The sequence below is a fragment of the Pectinophora gossypiella genome, chromosome 21 (assembly GCF_024362695.1).
Source record: "Pectinophora gossypiella chromosome 21, ilPecGoss1.1, whole genome shotgun sequence".
Classification (NCBI taxonomy): Eukaryota; Metazoa; Arthropoda; class Insecta; order Lepidoptera; family Gelechiidae; genus Pectinophora; species Pectinophora gossypiella.
In genome coordinates, this window is record NC_065424.1 from 5,460,776 (window position 1) to 5,482,850 (window position 22,075).

General features: G+C 39.7%; 1 protein-coding gene across 17 annotated transcripts in view; it reads right to left on the reverse strand.

Moving 5' to 3' along the window:
• LOC126376613 (KH domain-containing, RNA-binding, signal transduction-associated protein 2-like) overlaps positions 1–22,075 on the reverse strand; it is a 415,821-nt gene that overhangs the window by 116,632 nt on the left and 277,114 nt on the right. For all 17 annotated transcript variants that reach the window (XM_050024114.1, XM_050024111.1, XM_050024113.1 and 14 more), the window contains exons 4-5: positions 4,402–4,518; positions 3,306–3,452 (exon numbers count right to left, since the gene is read on the reverse strand). In XM_050024114.1, the coding sequence (XP_049880071.1) occupies positions 3,306–3,452; positions 4,402–4,518 (264 nt within the window). The remainder of the gene's footprint in view (positions 1–3,305; positions 3,453–4,401; positions 4,519–22,075) is intronic.

Consider the following 22,075-nt stretch of genomic DNA (forward strand, 5'->3'; position numbering starts at 1 on the left):
GACACGTCTTGCCACGTTTATGGAGAAGATAACACATCATAGGTGCGTAGGTATATACGTTTGAAAGGATGGGAAGAGCCACAAGTACCTAGTCAATAAGACGAACGTAATCGCGTTCTTAAAGAAAAAAGACTTCTAGAAAATTCTTCGAAATTTCTTGAAAATTCTCCCCTCTAAGCTTCCATTTCTGCCTCTCTCCAATTCGTCCCAAACGTGTCCAGGTAGTCTCTCCATAGCTTCCTGGATCTGCCTCTGTCTCTGCGTCCAAGAAGTGTCTCCTCCGTGGTGTCCACTTCGTGGCGTCCACTCCGTGGCGTCCACTCCGTGGCGTCCACTCCGTGGCGTCCACTCCGTGGCGTCCACTCCGTGGTGTCCGCTCCGTGGTGTCCACTCCGTGGTAGTTTTTGTCCACCTATCACACCCAAATGCAAGGCAGAGTTCGAAACAAAATCTACCAAACGCCCAATTTCCGACCACGCTCTCTGTTGCTTTACTTTGTTGATCGAATCCGATCGAAAGGCATCACTGGAACTAGGCAACGAATTCTGAATCTAAATCGAAATATTAAACCGTCAACTAGAAATGAAGTATTCCGTAAACTTGGTACATCCTTCTATCTTGCAAAGTTGTTTAGGTGTGACAAAGTTGTAAACGGACGAAGATTGTCAAAATTTTGTTTGAAATCTGATTATTAGGCAGCTACTTGCATCTATTTATAAAGATCATTGGTAGCCTAGTTGGAAGAACGGTTCACTTTCAGGCCAGGTTTCCACTGACGCGGAGATGGGCGGAGATGTGCGGATTTGCCCAATCACAGCGTTCGAGAGAGCGAAAAATGAAGACGCTCTGTCACTCTCACCCTCACGGTGATTGGTCGATTCCTGCACATCTCCGCACAGCTCCACGTCATTGGAAACGCAGCCTTACTGTGAGGCTGCAGGTACGATCCAGTCAGGAATTTCCGAATTTGTTTTCAAATTCATGTTTGAATCATAAATGATTGTCGTGTGCGCAGCGGTGAAGGAAAAATTTCGTGAGGAAATCCACATTTCCGAGAAATACATTTCGGAGGTTGGTGACCTAACCTGTGTTGAGCTGGTTCTCCCTTCGGGTTGGATCGTCAGACAGAAAGTCCTCGCGCCTCTCTACTTAACGACTTACGACCATCTAGACAAGGGTAAGACCCAGAGGGGGTGAGGTAAATCCAGCTCGGCGCCCGATACGAATTCGTGAGGGGTGGGAAGTTATCGTTCCATACGTAGTATTATTCTTAATTTCTTTGGCAGTCGCTTCTCTAAAAACCAGTCCTGTCTAATCTTCAGGTTAGGTAAGCGGACCCTGAGAAAACGGGATAGCAATATTGCTGTCCTTATGGAGATGAAGACCTTCATCTACTAATTTTTAGCAGGATAAGTTCCTTAGTTGAGTTTCAAGGTCGATGACTGACTTCGCCAACCTTCTTATTCAGCGGCCTAATTGCGCTGACATAGTTCATGTAACGACTACGTACTTACTTCAGTAAACAGTAGCAGGGACTAAGAGCTTAACGTGTCTTCCGAAGAATGGGATCATATTATTTATTTTCCGATATACGGGTGTTTTTAGAATGCTACCAAACTAAACAGTTACAAAGTGATTATTTGTTCGGCATGCCTTTACTGGAAATTGAACTCAAGACGTTCAGATCGTAAGCTCAAAAGACTGAACCACCAAGGCCGTGCCATTTCATTTAAATACACTTTTAAAAACTGCAGCAGAATTTGAGACCCAGTGGTTGGTTATCTAGATATTGGTATTCGGCACACCTGCTAACCGGTGAATATGAACCAAGTTGGTAACTTTGAGGGAAGTTGTCCTTTGTAGGTTAAGGTGTGAAGCTGGAGGTTCTTAGATATCTACTAAAGCAGTTCTAGTTCTAGTAACTTATGCGAGTAAGTTATTTTACATATTACCTAAGTTCTAAAAGTTATTATAGACGGCAATACGGCTCACTGCCTATCACGTTGGTCTAACAGAAGAGAGAGAGTGGGTATTTAGTTCATCTTGCGATGGATGTACCTCTGACTACTCAAATTGAGATATAGTCGTGAGCTTATGTTATGTTATTTTATTTACTTCCAAATACACAAGCACTTATATTCAAAAGCGCAGTATCTATAAGGATAAGGCTCATATTGTGATTTTGTGTACTTACTTTAGTTTTGTTAGTTGATTAGTGAGATGCCTGACAGCCCGTTTATAAAACACTGGGTCCAGGCTCATGTGTGCTGTTCAGGGACCAAGGGTAGGTCATATATGAATTAATTTTCATTAAATCCTTACTTAAATTAATTTACTAACCTAGTTTGTAAGTCACTATACTAACAATATATGGATTAATGTCCGAAATAAAGATATTTTATTTATTTATTTATTTTTATTTTACTATTTTTTAAGTAAATTTTAGCAGTATTTTAATTTTGCTTTTTTTTCACACCATATTTATTTAAAGAAAGCTACATGATTTATGTTTCAAATTTTATTTCAATTACACATCTACTTATATTTCTATCCTCGTGATGCTATGTTTTATATTAGTATATGTATCTGACAATATACTCGTAATAATATCATGATACTATAGACTAGAGTTCGTTCATATCAGTTTCTAGACAAAGTGCTTTCTTGATGGCAAGACTGAAATGTAATATGAATACATTTAGTTTGGATATCTCCTAGATATCGAAGTCTCTTTTGTGAACCGTGTTATGGTTATTTGGTATTGTGTTGCAGAGTCGCTCTTGATATTGGAGTCCTAAAATGAATATTAAATGGTTACGGAATTGATGTGCCAAGTCGCTAGTTTTGGTATTAATGTATAAAAAAACGAGTAGGTAAGTTGAATGTCTCGAAGAAGAATTCGATTATTATTTAATATATTATGAATATTGACACTCGATGAGACACGACGAATTTCAAAAACACTACGAGAGGAAGACCCAGATGAGCTTACATTGTATAGAACACACTAAAGAGGCGGCGAATGTCGTGTCCTATAAAGTCAAAGAATCGGCCTTTAATAGGCAAGATAGGAGAATGCTACACCGTCAACAGCGTGGCTTTTAACTTAATGTTGATGATTTACGAATAAAATTATTAAGTAAAGTAATTAATGGTAATCAATTCAATGTTATTTATGAACTCGGGAGTGGTCATGTGGGTTTATCGATACCCCGACACCAGGGTTGCTGAGGCTGGTATTCCACCTCACAACCCACATGATAAGAAGAAGATCGATTATCACAAACCTATGAAGTAGTACTTACAGGAACTAGAAATCTCCGTAGCTCGGCCAGCGCGTACGCGATCCGCGCATGCGCCTCGGCGGGGGTCGCGAACGCACTGATCTCGACGTGAAGCTCGTCCGAGAGGTGCGCGAACTTCGGGTCGCCTGACACACGAAGCTCTTCTTCCTGAGGAGAAAATAAAACTATTCATATGATCGTTTTCCTACCCTTAGGATGCGTTCCCACTTTGTCGTAACGACAGATAATAGTGTAATTTTAAGTGTCGTGGCTTATATGTTTAAATGGAGGTGTTCACATATAGAAAGACACGATCTACTGTCCTGTACGACATTTTGTGCAGTGACAACAGATTGTCATGACAGTGGGAATGGCACGACAGTTGTAAAACAATAAAAAATCATTACGACTAAATCGTGGCCGCAAATCTATCAAATATATCCAATGGGAACAGGGCAGTGGTTTCCCTCTTTCTTTCCGCCCCGCATTACCCTGTCTGACGCGATGGATGGTTCTCATGTAATATTAAATATTTCCTATAAGTACTCAAACATTGCCTGAAAGAGATTTCCTCGCAATGAATATTGTACTCTTCTATTTCTTTTTTGTTTTGTATTTTTGTTATGTAAATGTTATCCCAGAACAATTTTCTGTGGAAGTAGAAAATTAGTAAATCATTGATTGCAAATTTCTTGTTAATCCACGGGCCAAACCACCTTATTGGTGCCGATTCGGTGGTTATCGATTCGGGCAACCAACAAACCTAATTTTAACTTAATTTGATAGGACCAAAGCTAGCTCTATCTCTTTCTAGCACTTGCTGTAAGTGAAGGATGGCATTAGTTTAAAAGCTGTCAAACTAAAATTAGGTTAGGTTAGACCGAAAATGCATTTCTCGGGAATGTGCGTTTCCTCACGATGTTTTACTTCACCTCTGAGCACACGAGCAATAATCATTTATGATCCAAATATGTATTTGAAAAGAAATTCGACAATCATTGGTTTAGGGCTGTGCTGGATTCGAATCTGCGACCTCAAAGTGAGAGGCAAGCGTTCTACCAACTGGACTTCCACGGCTCATTTTAACCTTCGTTATAAATGCGTCAAAAACTGTTACCTTCTGCCTATCCTTCATGGACCCCCTGCCTAGCACCGCCATCTTGCACATGGTGTCCTCTTGTAATCTCTTCAGGGAGTTGCCTTTTGGACCCAGCAGCTTGCCCACGAAGTTGAACTAGGGACAAAAGTGACATATCGTTAGTCATATTAATCCATAATTAAAACACATAATACCGGGTTCTTACCGTGTTAAAATCGGATAAGTGCGTATTATTATAATATCTAGAAAGTTTGAAAACATCGAATCTTTGTTTGACCTAATATTTGAAAAGATTGAATGTTTATTTGACCGAAAGTTTGAAAACACCGAATGTTTAAATGATTTTTGATTTTAACTTGAAACGTGCCGTGCGTGCGCGTGTGTGGATTGTTTTTATTTAAATTTTCTCTTTGTCATCGAATGTTTGTTTGACCGAAAGTTTGAAATAAATATCCCGAAGACTAAAATCTCGAAGAGTAAAATTATTATTATCAATGTCAATATTGTGTTTTATATTCGGTATTTTGAACAATCTATCGTTTTAATTCGGTATTTTGCAGAATCGGTCACTTAAATCTGGTATTCTGAACAATCGGTCATTTAAATTCGGCATATTTAGCAATAGGATTAAAACCTAGCTCAGCCGCTGTTGGGTATTATTCTTTATTCTATGGTGTAGATTCAGGCGGAGTATAGACTCACGTACATAATAATAGACGTAGGTAGTTAGGTATATCCATCGAGCTATATCCGATGCAAATGCCAGCACTTTACAAAACTCTTCTAATAAAAGTCTCATTACCAACCCAAAGGCATAGAAACTTGTAGAAAAGCAATCGTTAGAATTGTCCCTCTTTGAATAAAATAGGGAGGTTTCAATTCAATTTCTATTCCAATTGAATATTTGGCTCTGCTGCAAAAAGTTTAGCTCTAACGTCTCAACTCCCATTGTCACTTACATAATGGCCCCATTGAAAGTTGCAGAGATGTCCGATTTTTAGGGTTCCGTAGTCAAGGTGTGGGTGAGGACCGCGAGGGGGGGGGGGGGAGCCGATGAGAGACAAAGGAAACAGCCGTATACATTTAAAACGCTATATTCGACCGCAGGGGCGAGGGAAACGCAGTCCACCCTCAACTAATAATAATTACCTAAAACAACCAAAGCCCAAAGCCCGAAAGTGCGAGTGAGACCGATTGTCAACACGAAGTGATTTTTATGATATGCTTCATCGGGTTTCGAACCTGGAACCTCAGGATCGCGAGCCTAGCGCTCTACTACTGGACCACGTAGGCCAGAGAATCTGTTAGTATAACGTTAGCATTCTGCATCCATATCTCTTAAACCTTAAATAATCGCTGAACATACATGGGGGTGTTTCTGGTAGCCAATGAGCCTCTATCTATTTTTTCAATTTGAACGTGAACAATGCATCACCTTGTATATATTATTCTAACAGAAAGCTAACAAAATGCTGTGTTTCGTTACGTTAACGTTACGTTTTAAGGTAGGATGCTAAAAATTGGTATATTAGCAAAAGAGGATACGTGTTACCCCGAATATAACACGCGGGCAAAGGCTAGTATATATATTGCTCGTAAATGGTAAGAATAATATTTTAGTTACCTACGGAACCTTTTAAGCGAATGCTATACCTAACTTTGCTACTTTTCCCGTCAGATTCAATGACTGAACTACTCTTGTAATGAAAGCAACTTCACTCGAACATTTTAAGAAATCTATCAAGGAAAAACTGCTCACCTATATAATTGGTCTTCCTTCTTATCTTAGGGATAAAATCAAGCGACTTTTTTGAGCAGAAATAAAGTAAAGTGACCTTTTGAGTAGGAAAATCTTTCGCTGAAACTTTCCTTGTGACAAAAATGGTTTTAAGCCGATGTCCAATATTTTATAACATATTATCTCCAACACGCTGCTCTACTGCGGGTAGGTTTAGGTGTTCACGGTTAATAGCTGGGACCAACTTAACGTGTCCTCTGAAGCACGGAATCGTCTTAATTTTGTCGGAGAATCTGGTGATTCAAGTCTGCAATGTCCTTATCAAACAAACCCCATATGTTCCATACGCTCTCCGGTTGATTGAAAGGAGGCGGTTATGGTTGTCTGGAAGAAATCGCTTTAAGCGATAAGGCCGCCATTTGCCATGTACTTAGTTAAGAGACTTTTTGTAATTATTTCTTTTTATTTTGGTGCAATAAAGTGTATTGTATTGTATTGTATTGAGGCGGGTGCCCAACAGTGGAACGTATATAGGCTATTTATGTTATGTGACTTATCTTCTAGATTTTATAGAAAAGACACTCCCCGCTCCGCACCAATACCCCGATACCGACCCCGCCGGCGTGGTCGACGATTTCCCTCATTCAGCGCTTATCGCTATCGACCCACTGGGGTCGATTAATTCTTTCAAATATTTTTCCTCTCAGACGACGCCCTGAGCCGAGGTTCGCGCCCAACTGGGCACCCTCAGGCCTGTTGTCTTAAACGTTGTACCGGGTGAGAGCCTTCAGCGCTCCCCATTTGTCCGGCCAAGTAGTTAATGCCATCTGCGGCAAATCTACAATAAGTCACGTCAAAAAAAAAAAAAAAAAGGTCCGCACCAATAAGAGCTTGGAGCGAGCTTGTTACCTCACCCCCGATAGTAGGCACGTTTGTCTTGTTAACACTTTCAAGGACATTAAACTTAAAAAAACCTGTCGCTACGGGAGCGCTCTTTTTCGATGTGGCGAAAGCGTTCGACAAAGTCTGGCACAACGGCTTGATCTACAAGCTTTATTCACTGGGAGTGCCAGACCGTCTCGTGCACATCATACGAGACTTCCTCTCAAATCGAACCTTTCGCTACCGCGTGGAGGGGACGCTCTCGTCACCGCACCCGATACATGCCGGAGTCCCACAAGGCTCCGTCCTCTCCCCTTTACTATTTTCATTATATACTAGTGACATTCCCAAATCTCTTAATACCGAATTAGCTTTATTTGCGGATGATACAGCCATCTATTCTTCGTGCCGTGGTCGAGTTATGATGACCGGAATCCTCCAACGCGCGGCCAATGCCTTGGGCAAGTGGTTTCGCAAATGGAGGATCGAGGTAAACCCGGAGAAAAGTGCAGCGGTGTACTTTTCAAAGGGCTATTATAACACGCCACGGTCACGCCGTCAACTTAAAGTCATCACGATGTTTGGCAAGCCGATCCCTTGGGAGGAGCAAGTCAAATATCTCGGCGTAGTCTTAGATAGACGTCTTACTTTCAAGGCCCATATCAAACGTGTGAACGATCGCGCCGCGTTTGTAATGGGCCGTCTTCATTGTCTCCTTAACAAGCGAAGTAAATTGTCCCTTAGGAATAAGGTGAAAATCTACACGACTTGCATCCGTCCGATCATGACCTATGCAGGGGTAGTTTTCGCTCACGCGAGTCCCTCTCAAATTCACCGTCTACAGGTAATACAAAATCGTTTCATGCGGAAAGCCACGGGAGCTCCGTGGTTCCTTCGCAATGAAAATCTGCACATTGACCTAGGTCTGCCAACCATTGCCCAAAGGCTCAAATTAGCTTCCAAACGTTTTTTCGATTCTGCTCCGCACCACCCAAATCCCCTGGTAGTTGCGGCTTCCGAGTACATTCCGCTTAGGGACGGTACTGAAAAGTATCGGCGCCCGAAGGACGTAATATACGATCCCGACGACCCGATTACTCTAGCCATAGAGGCAGCCAATCAGCTCGCGACACCAAACACTTCAGGACCCCGATACCGACCCCGCCGGCGTGGTCGACGATTTCCCTCATTCAGCGCTTATCGCTATCGACCCACTAGGGTTGATTAATTCTTTCAAATATTTTTCCACTCAGACGACGCCCTGAGCCGAGGTTCGCGCCCAACTGGGCACCCTCAGGCCTGTTGTCTTAAACGTTGTACCGGGTGAGAGCCTTCAGCGCTCCCCATTTGTCCGGCCAAGTAGTTAATGCGATCTGCGGCAAATCTACAATAAGTCACGTCAAAAAAAAAAAAAAAAACTTTCAAGGACAGAACGTTTAATGACGTTCCGATTCCAAGGTGTCATGAACCATCAATGACCTATGGTCTCTGTCCGTGAAAGGGTTAGGAAGAGAGGGAGCGAGCGCGCGTTGTTTATCTCGCTCGTAAGCAGCACACGGGATTCTTGTATGGACGGCCCAGGGTGTTGACTCTTCTAGGATCTGGGGTTCAAATCCCAATCCCGGGCCCAAATCGTTTAATTAAACGGTCCTGGATTTGAACCTGCGAATTCGCAGTGTGAGTCAAGCGTGATTACATAATTTCTGCACACCTACAACAAAGCAAGCACCTAAAGACGGCGATGCGGCTCACCACCTATCACGTTGGCCTAACAAAAAGCTCGGTGAAGTGTCAGTACTTAGTTCAACTTGCTATAGATCTACGGTCACGAGCATTAATATGTATACACTTTGGTACCATGTCACATTAACTTTTTTGACAAATTGAACTGTAAGTCTCACTAAATGTCAAATATGTTAGTGCGACAGAGTCCTAAAGTGGGTACATTATATTGCTCATGACTGTACTATAAGCTGCAATAGTCCAATCAGTTTCTTGCAAAGTAGTTAAGACCTCATAATTACTTATCGTAACGGCTGCCGTGGTTCAGTGGTTGAGCGTTGAGCTCACGATCCGGAGGTCTCGGGTTCAAATCCCAGTGGGGAAATATCACAAAAATCACTTTGTGATCCCTAGTTTGGTTAGGACATTACAGGCTGATCACCTGATTGTCTGAAAGTAAGATGATCCGTGCTTCGGAAGGCACGTTAAGTCGTTGGTCCCGGTAACTATTTACTGATGTAAGTGAGTAATCGTTACGTGAAGCCATGTCAGGGGCCTTTGGCGGCTCAATAATAACCCTGGCACCAGGGTTAATGAGGCTGGTATTCCACCTCACAACCCACACGATTAGAATATGATAAGACGCATTGAAAGAACCTTAAACAATGGAACATCTTACGTCGTGTCCTGCGTGCCCGAACACCTGCACGTAGGAGGATCTGATGAGCGCTGCAGATAGCGCCATACTTATTGCCAAGTTTTGGGCCGATACTATTTAGTTTGCCATCGACACGATAAGAAAAAGAAAGAACCTTAACAAATAGTTTTGTTAGACCCCAAGGACCCATCGTCCCAACCGCAAATGGTACAAAAAATAAGAACCCGCTAGACCCGAGTACTTCCTCCTCTTTAAAGACTCAGCTTCAGCCGCTGCCGCGGGGTGAGACGAAGTACCGTCTAGATATGACGGCGACAAGGTATCCAGGCATGTAACATCCCAAACCAAATACATAAACTGCCTATATACGTCCCACTGCTGGGCACAGGCCTCCCCTCAATCAACCGGAGAGGGTATGGAGCATACTCCACCACGCTGCTCCAAACCAAATATCTGGATTGCTATTCACAGTAAAATAAACAAAAAATAAAACCATCATTAAAACAATTACAAACACAATAATTGACTCCGCTGATAGCAGTTAATTTTATCGAAAACAAATTTTGTTGATCAGTTATGTGATTGATCAATGCGAAACTCAATCTTGATCGACAACCGAAATTGTTGGCTGATCAATTAATCACATGACCTCATTCTATTGTCATTGTTTAATTTCGAAATAAATAAGAGAAATTTAATAATGCTTTGTTGTAACATAAACATAACATAAGCTTCACGACTACATCCCAATTGGGGTAGTCAGAGGTACAATCAAATGGCAAAAGATCAGTCACTGAGCCCAGCGTATTATTTGTTGTGGTGAAATTATTAACCATTAGTCGTCATAATTATAAAATTTATGTGTTTGTAGGTGTTTGTGATTTATTACAGAAACGATAAGTAATCTCTTCTTCTATCGTTTGGGTTGTGAGGTGGAATACCAGCCTCATTAACCATGGTGCCAAGGTTATTATTGAGCCGCCAAAGGCCCCTGACTCACGTAACGATTACTCACTAATCTTGTTGACAATCATCTGTCCCTTTCCTTTTCGACGGATATAACTTAAAATAAAATTCGGCGGTGTCTGCAGGAATCGGGGCCATTGTACACGTTAAAACATAAATAATGACAAAAAATTGTCACAAAAGGTGGACTTATCTGTAAAAAAGATGTATTTTAGAAAATATGGCAACACAGTCGTTAACCGGACTCTAATAGGTCGTTACTCTGATTTGAGCAAGTTTCGGATATGTCGAACACGACCCAGGAATCATGTTCCGAAATTTCCTTCGGTCTCCGGTCGTTCCAAGAAACCGACAGCCTAATTGACGCCCAAAACTTGTAGTGTCTTGGTAATAGCTCTAAGCCATTGCCTCTTGAATATTATATTATTATTACCGGCCTAACGGATTCCCTCAATCAGCGCTTATCGCTATCGACCCCAATGGGTCAATGGGTCAATTAATTCTTTCAAATATTTATCCTCTCAGACGACGCCCTGAGCTGAGGTTCGCGCCCGACTGGGCACCCTCAGGCCTGTTGTCTTAAACTTGTACGTGAGAGTCTTCGGCGCTCCCCATTTGTCCGGTCAAGTAACTTATTACCAATAAAGTACAATTTTAACAATAAAAATACATGCGAATAAATATATAACATACTTACAAATATAATATATACCTAACCTAACATAAAATATATACCTACTTATATATTATAATATTATATTTATTATTATATTATAATATAGCTTCACGTATGTATCCTAGAGGGACAGGCAGAGATGTATAGTAAGTATATTACCTAACCCACTCCTTGCCAGCTGATTGTATTCTATAATTGATATCACGTCGTATCCAGGATTTGTGCACGGTTAATGGCTTGCCCCCTATTACATAGCATAACATCACCCACGCCTGTATCCCTGAACGGGTAGGCAGAGTTGTATCAAACTTTAAATTAATTTTGCGAAATTCGGTGCCTACCTTTCTAAAATTAATATTTTGTTTCTACGGATTTTTGCATCAACTTATTCATTTATTTTTAAAACAAAATTGTATAAACTACTTTCTAACAAACATTTCGAACATTTGAAATCAGAACTTCCAAATCCAATTATCAGAAAATCTGAGCGTAGAACTTTGGTTCTAACAATTTTTAGTTTTCGAAAATTATTACTTCGCCCGCAAATCCGGCGAAAATCATTGAAACTTTCAAGTTTAGGGAGCTGAAGTAAATCCAACGGGGAACCAGTGACCGAGTTAATTTACCAGTGTAGGATTTAGGTTTTAATGGAGTCTATTACAAAAAATATCGACGACAAGATCTATTTGGTTAGTTAAACAAAGAAAATAAAAATCTAGTTGGATTAGTTCTTATAAAATACAAAGAGCTTCGTGTAATTAACGAGATAAATCAGACTAACCAACAGACTACTTGACAACCTAGTCATATGAGAGACTTTTTACAAAACATCAAAACGATAGTTTTCTTTTTTACTTAATTCATAAATAAAATTCGAAAATAAGTCGAAAACTAAAATGGGATTGATTTTTGATCATCTTAGATTGGCTTCTATTTCTACCTATACAGGGTGTTAGCGACATCGTAACGAATACCACCGGGAATGATTCAGACCATGATTCTGAGTTAATATCAAGTGAAATTTTCCGTCACAAAATTAATGTTTTTTTTAGTTTCTTAATTTATATTCAATTCTATACTTTTGCGATGCAAAATTCCACTTGATATTAACTCAAAATAATCAACTGAATCATCCTTCTCAGTATTCGTTACGATGTCACTTACACCCCAAACAAGTACATAAAGGTAGCCATACAGTAGTAGGTAGGTAGGTAGGTAGGTATGGCTACTACTAGTAGATAAGCATGGAAAATTCAAGAATTTTTTTGTGTTTTTTAAATTATTTTCAGTTCCATACTTTTGCGACGGAAAATTCCCCTTGATATCATCTCAGAATCATGGTTTGATTCATCCCTCAAAGTTTTCGTTACGATGTCACTAACACCCTGTATAATAAAAAAAATCTGTATCTCATTTATTATGTATTTCACTTTATCTTGACATCGCTGGCAATTTCGGTTCCTGAAAACCACCTCGTTTACATACCTACTTTGGGTACAGAAGTCCAAAAATAGGACGCAGCACTTATTCATGAATTCCTTTACAAAAGGTCTAATTTACATTAAAGGAGTTAAATCATTTTAAATTGTTAGCCAAAAGGCGTTTTCCTTTCGACATCTCAACTCTGTGGCGGAAGTAGGGTTGTCAGAAGACAGTAAAACATAAGCTCATAACTATATCCCAATTAGGGTACCCAGAAGTAATACATCGTAATATCAACAAAGTACCCACATCTCACTGAGCCACGACATGTGTAATTAAAAAAAAAAAAAAATTAATTCGGGAAGATCCCGGATATAACATCTAGTGCCGTGTCCATGCTTATCTACTTGTCCAGCCAAGTATTGGCATACTAAGCAAGTTTACAATAGGTAAGTCACATAAAAAAAACCCAATGTCGGCAACATTTTTACTACTACTGAAGCAAGAGAAGCTTCAGGATCAAAGAAAATGGAATTACAGTCTCTGTTTACCCCGGTGGGAAATAGGCGTTAGTTTAGTTATGACTTTGTAGCGGACCCAACTAGTTGGCCACCTAGTTCCACTCACATGCAACAGATGGCGCCACATTCAATAATGCATTCTTCAAGCGGTCGTGAAACGCGGTATCGAAGTTTACACAGCAAGACGCATATATACACTTCTCATCAAAAAAATCGAAACACCTTGCAAGTTTACGTTTTGTCAGGATTATCAGAAAAATGTGTACATTTAGGAATAAATGTTAAATGTCGTTTAATAGTGAGTAATATGAGCTTATCAAATCTTAATGTTAATGTTCTAAATTTAAATGAATTTTTCATAGGTTTCGTATTTTGTTAAATGAGTCATTTTTATTCCGTATGGAGTATAAAGGAAATGGATAAAACAACACACGTAAATGAAAAAAAAAAGCTAAAAAACGTTTATTTGATAACTTGTATTCCCTCCCCGAGCTCTAATTACTGCTTCCATACGGTTCTTCATCGATCGGATGAGAGTCACGATCACATGCTGTGGTATATTGTCCCATTCCTCTTGGATTGCATCTTGCAGCTGGCTAAGTGTTTCTGGGGCAGGATCTCTTGCTCGAATTCGTCTCTTTAATTCATCCCACAGATGTTCAATGGGATTCATGTCCGGGCTTCTTGCTGGCCATTCCATAATAGAGATATCGACTTCGTTAAGATAATCTCGTACGACGCCCGCGGTGTGAGCCCTAGCATTGTCGTGCATGAATATGAAGCCGTTGCCAATAAAATGTGCATAGGGCATCACATGAGGCTCGAGACACTCTTCGACGTATCGATGACAGTTTAGTGCAGGCAGACGTGGCCCAGACACGAAAGCAAGCTCTGTCTTACCGTCGGCGCTGATTTCTCCCCAAACCGTCCACGAACCGCCACCATAGCTGACCTTTTCTTCAATGCAGCATTGTGCATAGCGTTCTCCGTCTCTTCTGTAGACCTTGTTCCTTCCGTCGTTACCATACAGCATAATTTTACACTCATCAGAAAAGAGAACTTTGCTCCACTGTAGGTATGACCAATTTAGGTGCTCACGTGCAAAGTTAAGGCGCGCTCTTCGATGGTCTGCAGTTAATTTCGGCCCATTTGCTGGCTTATGCGGTACCAGTCCACGATCCTTCAACCTTCTTCTAATTGTAGAGTCACTTACAGCCACCCTTCGTACAACACGAAGCCGCTGCTGCAGTTGAAAAGCGTTAAGGCGTCGATTTCTTAAAGAAGTTGTTACAATAAATCGATCATCTCGCTCAGAAGTGACCCGATTCCTGCCAGATCCTGAACGGCACGTGAACAAACCAGTCTCCCGATAACGTTTATAGACTCTATGAACAGATGACAGGCTTAGATGCAGTCTTGCAGCCACAACACGCTGACTAAGGCCAGAATCCAGCAATGCCACAACTTGGGCGGCTTCTGTGGGCGAAGTATCCATACGTTTTAGAAAAAAAACCTTTTTTCAGACGTCCCAAAGTCACAGTATTGAAATAAAAAACAAAAAGTTTAAGGATAGGCGCCAATTTTTAGTTTTTAAACGCTAAATGTACTCCAACCCTAAACACACATTTGTCTCAAAACAGTGATTCATTTCGTTTATAAGATAAACAAATGAAATTCTAATTTTGAATTTAGAATTTTCGCTTATTACTGTAATGGCCAAACTGCCAGCTATACATTTATGTATTTTTTTTCATCGTATGAATTCTTTTTTGTGTTAAATTCGGACAGAAACAATGAAAACGGAAGTGTTTCGATTTTTTGATGAGAAGTGTACAACTTCCAACACAACACTGTTCACACTACTAACTCGTGGCTAGCGGGGTACTATGCTCAGTTCGGTACCCCGAAAACATCCTTTGGCGGCAGCACACCCTCGCTGCCAAAACTTTTTATAGTTAGTAGCGTTAACTTTGTAAATTAATAAATAATTTGCATTTTTATTTTTCTTTGAAAACACTTATACACCTTAGTTGTAGCAAAATGTTGTCGAACACATGATGATCGTAGCGATACTACGGCGTAGTAAGTGTTACGAAGAAGCGTAGCGTTATCCTACTACGTAGAATAAGATAGTTCAAGGCCATGTTTCCACTAGAGATGTGCGAAGTACCTAGTTGAATAGTGTGGGGATGTCTTATATAAGATAAGCCCACGACTATATCCCAATTGGGGTAGGCAGAGGTATATCCATCGCAAGATGAACGAAGAGAGATGAAGTTTATTATTACTTAAACCTGGCTAATTTTGCGCAAAACTTACTTGTAACCACGGTCGTTGTTATTTGTAACTTGTTTTTCAAGATACAGGCTCCGCCTAGATTGGGAACCTCTAGTCTTTTATAAGACTTATTATGTACCCTTCTTCACCCGTGTGCTTTATTTCTGTTTTGTAATATGTCTGATAACACCTTTTTGTTTTATTTTTATTTTGATAGGTAATGAGCCGTGGTACCCCAGTTGGCATGGAGCATACTCCACCACGCTGCTGTAGTGTGGATTGTTCGAGGTGGCTAGTAACCGGAACCAAGGACTTATCGTGCCTTCCGAAGCACGGAATCATCTTACAAAATAATTAACATTTCATAATTATTATTTTTGGGCAAAGATCATCACGCACTAGGTACCACAGGACGGACACCGTAGACTTGGTAGACCCCGGAAACGATGGCGCGATGATCTCGACGGTTATCGAAAAGACTGGATAGAGCTCGCACAGAACCGGGATACTTGGAAAGACATGGGGGAGGCCTTTGCCCAGCAGTGGTACATACAGGCTAATAATAATAATAATTTATTTCTATTTCCATGGACCCAAGCGTCCAGGAAATGATAAGCCTGTTGGAAACCCTAACTAAGTCCATCGTTTTTTTTTCCTTGTCGTAAATATATCTTTCTCTGTCACCACCATCGATTTGCGATTAAGGTCGGTACACACGGGAGATTTGAATCTCAATCGGTTTCTAAGTACATGCGCTGATAGAATTTTAAACAGATGCCGCTAATGTACATGTTTCTTTACGAAAATTATTTCGTAAAAATGTATTTTGGGTTGCATTAATATTTTTTAAGGTAATTTAGTTAACTGCGCGATGAATTTGAGGCGTTTGGACACCCATATATACATACATAACTTTATGCCTATTTCCCACCGGGATAGGCAGAGACTTTGGATATCTATTTGTTTCGATCCGGACACACATATCATGCTTCCTCCTCATTCATCAATCGTTTCGCCAGTTTAGACGGTACTAAAAAAAAGTCTAAGGACATCTCTATTTTGATCAATGTACATCCTTCTATGTCTTTCTTTGCCAACCAGACCAAATTCAATTCGAAATTCAAAAATATCGTATTTAAATTAAATCAAATCAAATCAAATATACTTTTATGCACATAACATACTAAACAAATTTACATAAATGGATGATAGATACAGTACAATCTGGCGGCCTTATTCAGTAGGTATGTTACCTAGTTATACGTTGAATCGTCATTTTTACATAACGAACGTCTCATCCGCCTAAAACTACTGCAGCTTCTCACAACCTATATAGCCGGGGAAAAGAAGCTGCAAGAAAAACTTCGGCAGAGGGCCCTAGACGTTCTTTTTTTTTAAATATAAAAAAATTGTTATATTTGGTAATTTGGCTGCCTAATTACAGTTACAGTTACCAGACAGCTAACCTCATGATTCAGATCTTATAGATAATCACTAATATTATAATAAAATCTTTTTTACAGAGTGTCTGTAAAAAAATAGTGTCTGTGAGAGTGTGTGTGTATATAAATAGTTGAATGTAGTAGTAAATAGGTAGTTCTTTTAATTATTTATTTTGTTAGAATGTACTAACCCGCTATTGTTATATTTGTACAAAATTTTCCTGTACCCAAAGGTTACCTGGGAGAAATTGCTGCATGAGCAATAAAGCCACCTGTTGTGCTTTTCTGTATATGTTGTCCCTGACTCTGTATTTTGTGTCCATTATGCTCAATAAAGTATTTTATCTATCTATCTAGATAGATATCTATAAGGAAAAAATTGTAACTACTTTTTTGGCAATAAAAATTATTATTATTATTATTATCTGTTCAATTTGAATAGCCGGGGAAAAGAAGCTGCAAGAAAAGCCTCGGCAACAGAAACCTTCGCCTTAGAAACCGCTTTCGTAATCCTATAATGCTTCCTCCTCTCTACGTCTCCACATACACCACAGTACCTTGTCGTTTACGTTATAAAAGTCATCATGTTAGAGTGAGAGGATCAATACGAGCTAGCGACTGCGGGCGAGCAATAGACTGAGAGATAAAAACAATGATGAATTGTCATCAAAAGAATCATATTTTTCTTTCTTTAGGTTAGGGTGGTGTTACACTAAGAAATTCTTAATACATTCAATATTATATTATTAATTTGTTAAGCCGTAGGTCTCGGCTATTAGCCGTAAAAACACCTCCACCAACCTGCATTGGAGCAGCGTGGTGGAGTATGCTCCATAGCCCCCTCCGGTTGATTAAGGGAAGGCCTGTGCCCAGCAGTGGGACGTATAAAGGCTGTTTATGTATGTATGTTATTATTCATGTTTGGAGTTTGGATGTTTTGGGATAAATCTGAAAAAAGTCATTTGCACAAGATATACTATAGTGATCAAATGTGCGCGCCTACACAGGATAAGAGCAGGAGGACGATATTTGGATCCTAGACAGTTCATATCACGTAGTTCCCAGGATTTGTGCCCGGTTAATGGCAATAGGCTCGGCTCTATGATTTAAACATAGCTGGCTGGAGTGGATGTACACTTCTGCCTACCCCTTCGTGTATATAACAAAACACTCATTTCATTACTACTTTCTATCTTCTCTTCGGTTGATGAGGTTGGTACTTGTTTTCGTTAAATGTGTCCTATAAAATGTAACTTTATATTTTTTACCGTATATTTTTTTTGTTGTTGTTCTAAATTGTACGATAATATGTTATAATTTTACTACTATGAAAGGCTTGCTCGCCGGTGTATTAAAAGTGTTTGCTAATAACAAATGTTAAGGATCTCCGCGATACAGGGTTTCCTTAGTGCGGGGTCCGTCAATAATGTATACATGTTTAAGTTTTTTGATAAACAAATAAATATAATTATGTATTTAAATGGCCGCGGACAGTACGGACGCACTCTTCTTCTATCGTGTGGGTTGTGAGGTCATCAACCCTCGTGTCAGGGTTATTATTGAGCCGTCAAAGGCCCCTGACATGGCTCATGTAACGACTTACTTACATCAGTAAGTAGTAATCGGGTCCAACGGCTCAACGTTCCTTCCGAAGCACGGATCATCTTACTTTTTGGACAATCAGGTGATTAGCCTGTAATGTCCTAACCAAACTAAGGATCACAAAGTGATTTTAGTGATATGTCCCCACCGGGATTCGAACCCGGGACCTCCGGATCGTGAGCCCAACGCTCAACCACTGGACCACGGAGGCCGTGCGCATTACACGGTAAGAATTTCATTTTTCTATGGAGTGTGGTGCACCGGTGTAAGACCGCCTTAAACGGAAGATTGGTAGAAAAATGTGGTTGTTCTGTTGGCTATTCATCATTGTTTTTATCTGCTCAATATTGACTGGCGCACCTTGAGGTGGTGAGAAATTGCCTTCGGGGCATTGTCGGGCCTCAAAGGAAGATAAAAGTATCCGTCAAAGTCGATAAAGCTGTACCAAATCGGTGTTTGAATGAAATGAAATTTCGATTTTATCGTCGTTTGTTGTCGTTAGTGCCTTGTGTTCGGATTTCGTAATCATATCATTTATTGCGTTTCACATGGTAGGAGGTTGGTTATATAAGGTGAATAACACATATGGATTCGGATTGGGCATAGCAATTTAAAGGAGAGTTACGGCATATTTTTTTCTTATTTTCTTTATGAGGTAAGTACTTAAGTAAGTTATATTTATAACTTATTGTCCGTCCGCGAAATTTTGATATTCTAACTTTATAAATGACAAAGTTACATAATTATAAACTTTCAACCCCATTTTTGTATTTTTTTTGTTGCACCATCCCGCATCCAAGTTGTTTGTAAATGTTTGTTTCCTTTTTGTGGTTGCCTGGAAGAAATTTCTCTAGAGCAATTAGGCCGCTCAAATTGTACTGTATTTATGTGTTATGTCTGATTGTTGAAATTTTAGCTCTGTGCAATAAAGTATGTTTGATTTGATTTGATTTTGACGGCTTCCATGGTCCAATGGTTTGAGCATTAGGCTCACGATCCGGACGTTTCGGGTTCGAATCCCGGTGGCGACATATCACAAAAATCACTTTGTGATCCTTTTGGTTAGGACATTGCAGGCTGATCATCTGATTGTCCGAAAGTTAGATGATCCGTGCTTCGGAAGGCACGTTAAGCCGTTGGTCCCGGTTACTACTTACTTAGTGATGTAAATATGTAGTCGTTACATGAGCCATGTAGAGGGCCTTTGGCGGCTCAATAATAACCCTGACCCCCAGGGTTGCTGAGGTTGGTAATCTACCTCTTAACCCACGCAATACGATCAGATGAAGAAGTCATATTCTCACAACCCACATGAGATAAGAAAATGAAAAACGCAGATAAATAACATAATTTAGAGATTTAGATATAACATCAATAACAAATGTCAGTTCCCTTCGCCAAGTTTCTTATTTAATTAATTAAAACGTCTACTAAGCTAGGGACGAAGAAAAAAAGTTCTCGGGAAAAAATTGTGTGGAACGTTTCTCTTAAGACGGACTGGCGAATTGAAAAAGACTGGAAAAACTTATGTTACAAATGGTTTCAGACCGCTTCAAACCAATGTTGTAAAGGTGGCTTATTTTTTCTTTTGCACTACTTGGTTGGAAAGAAAAAAATAGCGTTCACGTACGAGTTCTGAGGGTTCCGAAGCTTCGACTTTGCCATTAAAAGCTATTGTCTTCATACATTGAAATTAATCGCGATTAGTTTCCCAAATTATTATTGCGTATGGCAGACAAAAATATAATATCCTGCGTGGATCATATATCCAGCTGAAGCTCCCCTAATACTCTCTGCCGCATCCGTCACACAATGTAGCTCGGCTATGCCACCTGGAAACCGGTGCAGAGGGCACTCGTTCACTATGTGAGTTTCCCAAATCAAATATACTTTATTGCACAGAACAAAATTTCAACAATCAGATATAACACGAATACAGTACAATTTGGGCGGCTTTATTGGTCTAGAGCAATTTCTTCCAGGCAACCACTACCAGGAAACAAACACCTACCTGTCATGTAATTAATAAAAGATTATATCTTGTTACATGCTCTGTATTATTATTTACTTCAATCACAATTATCAAATTACAAATATATAGATCGAGCGTCTACACAAACACGAGAAAGAGGTAAGTCAGAGTGACAGCTCGAAACCGCGGGCGACTATGGACGCGTTCACGGAGGCTGCGTTCATGATACGTCCGTGTCACTACCAAACTTGGATGCTGGATGGTACATCAAGAAATAAATACCTAAAAGTAAACTAATGTTAATAATATATAATAAATATACTCTATACGAATATATACAGGGTGTACATATACGAACATATATAGCGACATCGTAACGAATACTCAGGGGGATGATTCAGACCATGATTCGGGGTTAATATCACTTGATATCATTTCAGAATCATGGTCTGAATCATCCCTTAAACTTTTCGTTAGGATGTCACTGACAGCCAGTATCAATATATACTCAATATAATATAATATATATTTAATGTTATTTAAAGTTAATGAACTTAACCGCTGCACTCTCTCTCTGTCTTCGCTTCGATGGGAATCAGATATTATCAGCCCAGTATTCTGGCACCCGGACAGCATTCAGAATCAGAATCAGAATCATTTATTCAACGTAATTATCATGGATAAACTTGTTGAAGGTCAATGTATCATTTGTGAATTTACGTCATTTCACAAGGTGTTATGGCTGAGGAGAAGAAATGTCAATAAAGTGCAACAGCAACACATCTTTTAAATCAATGAGGGATGTTGCGAACTCTTCGTAGGTTTTGTAATCATTTTATATTATTATGTTTTTTATATTTATTCTTTTTTGACGTTTTGTATGTTGATTTTGTTTTTCTTCTTGTCGTTTGCTTTTTGGTGACTGGTGAAAATATATTAAATAATTCTCAAAGCTAAGTATCTGTTATTCCTTCATTTCATTTAGTTATACAGTCCACTTCATATTCATCAGCTACCACCGTAGCTCACAGAGGGTATACATTTCAAGTTATTTAATAACTAGAGGAACACTTTCAATACCAGACATTTTTATCATTTAGATAGTCATTAATCTTATAATAAGCTTTTTTACATAAAGTAAACTTCACATGAGCTTTAAATTTATTTTCTGACAAATTTAAAATGTTATCTGGTATTTTATTGTAAAAACGTATAATATATAACCCCAAAAAAGATGAATTTAATTTACTTAATCTAGAATTTTGAACGTGAATAGCAGTTTTATTTTTATTTCTTGTATTGTAAGTGTGATTTTCGGCGGCGTTTATAAACTCATTCATTTATTTATTTCATTTTTTTTTCATTTACAACAAACATTATAGAAGAAAAATTGAAAGGAAGAGAGGAAGGGGTAGACCTAGGATAACATTTATGAAACAAATAAAAGAGAAGGTGCAGGTCGTGTCGTATCGGGAGGTGAAGGTTTTGGCGGGAAGAAGTGAGGAATGGCGGTTACTCCACCGACAAGAGCGCAGCTCTTAAATTAGAGAGAGAGAGAGTTATAAACTCCGCCCGCGTTTGGGTATCAGGGCACGCGGGCAAGACGTCAGGTGAGCCCTAGTCCGTGGCGTTACACCACACACACGCACCGATCCGTTCAGAAAACCCCACCTACGTTTTTTTTTGACGTGACTTATTGTAGATTTGCCGCAGATGGCATTAACTACTTAGCCGGACAAATGGGGAGCGCTCAAGGCTCTCACTCGAAACAGCGTTTAAGACAACAGGCCTGAGGGTGCCCAGTTGGGCGCGAA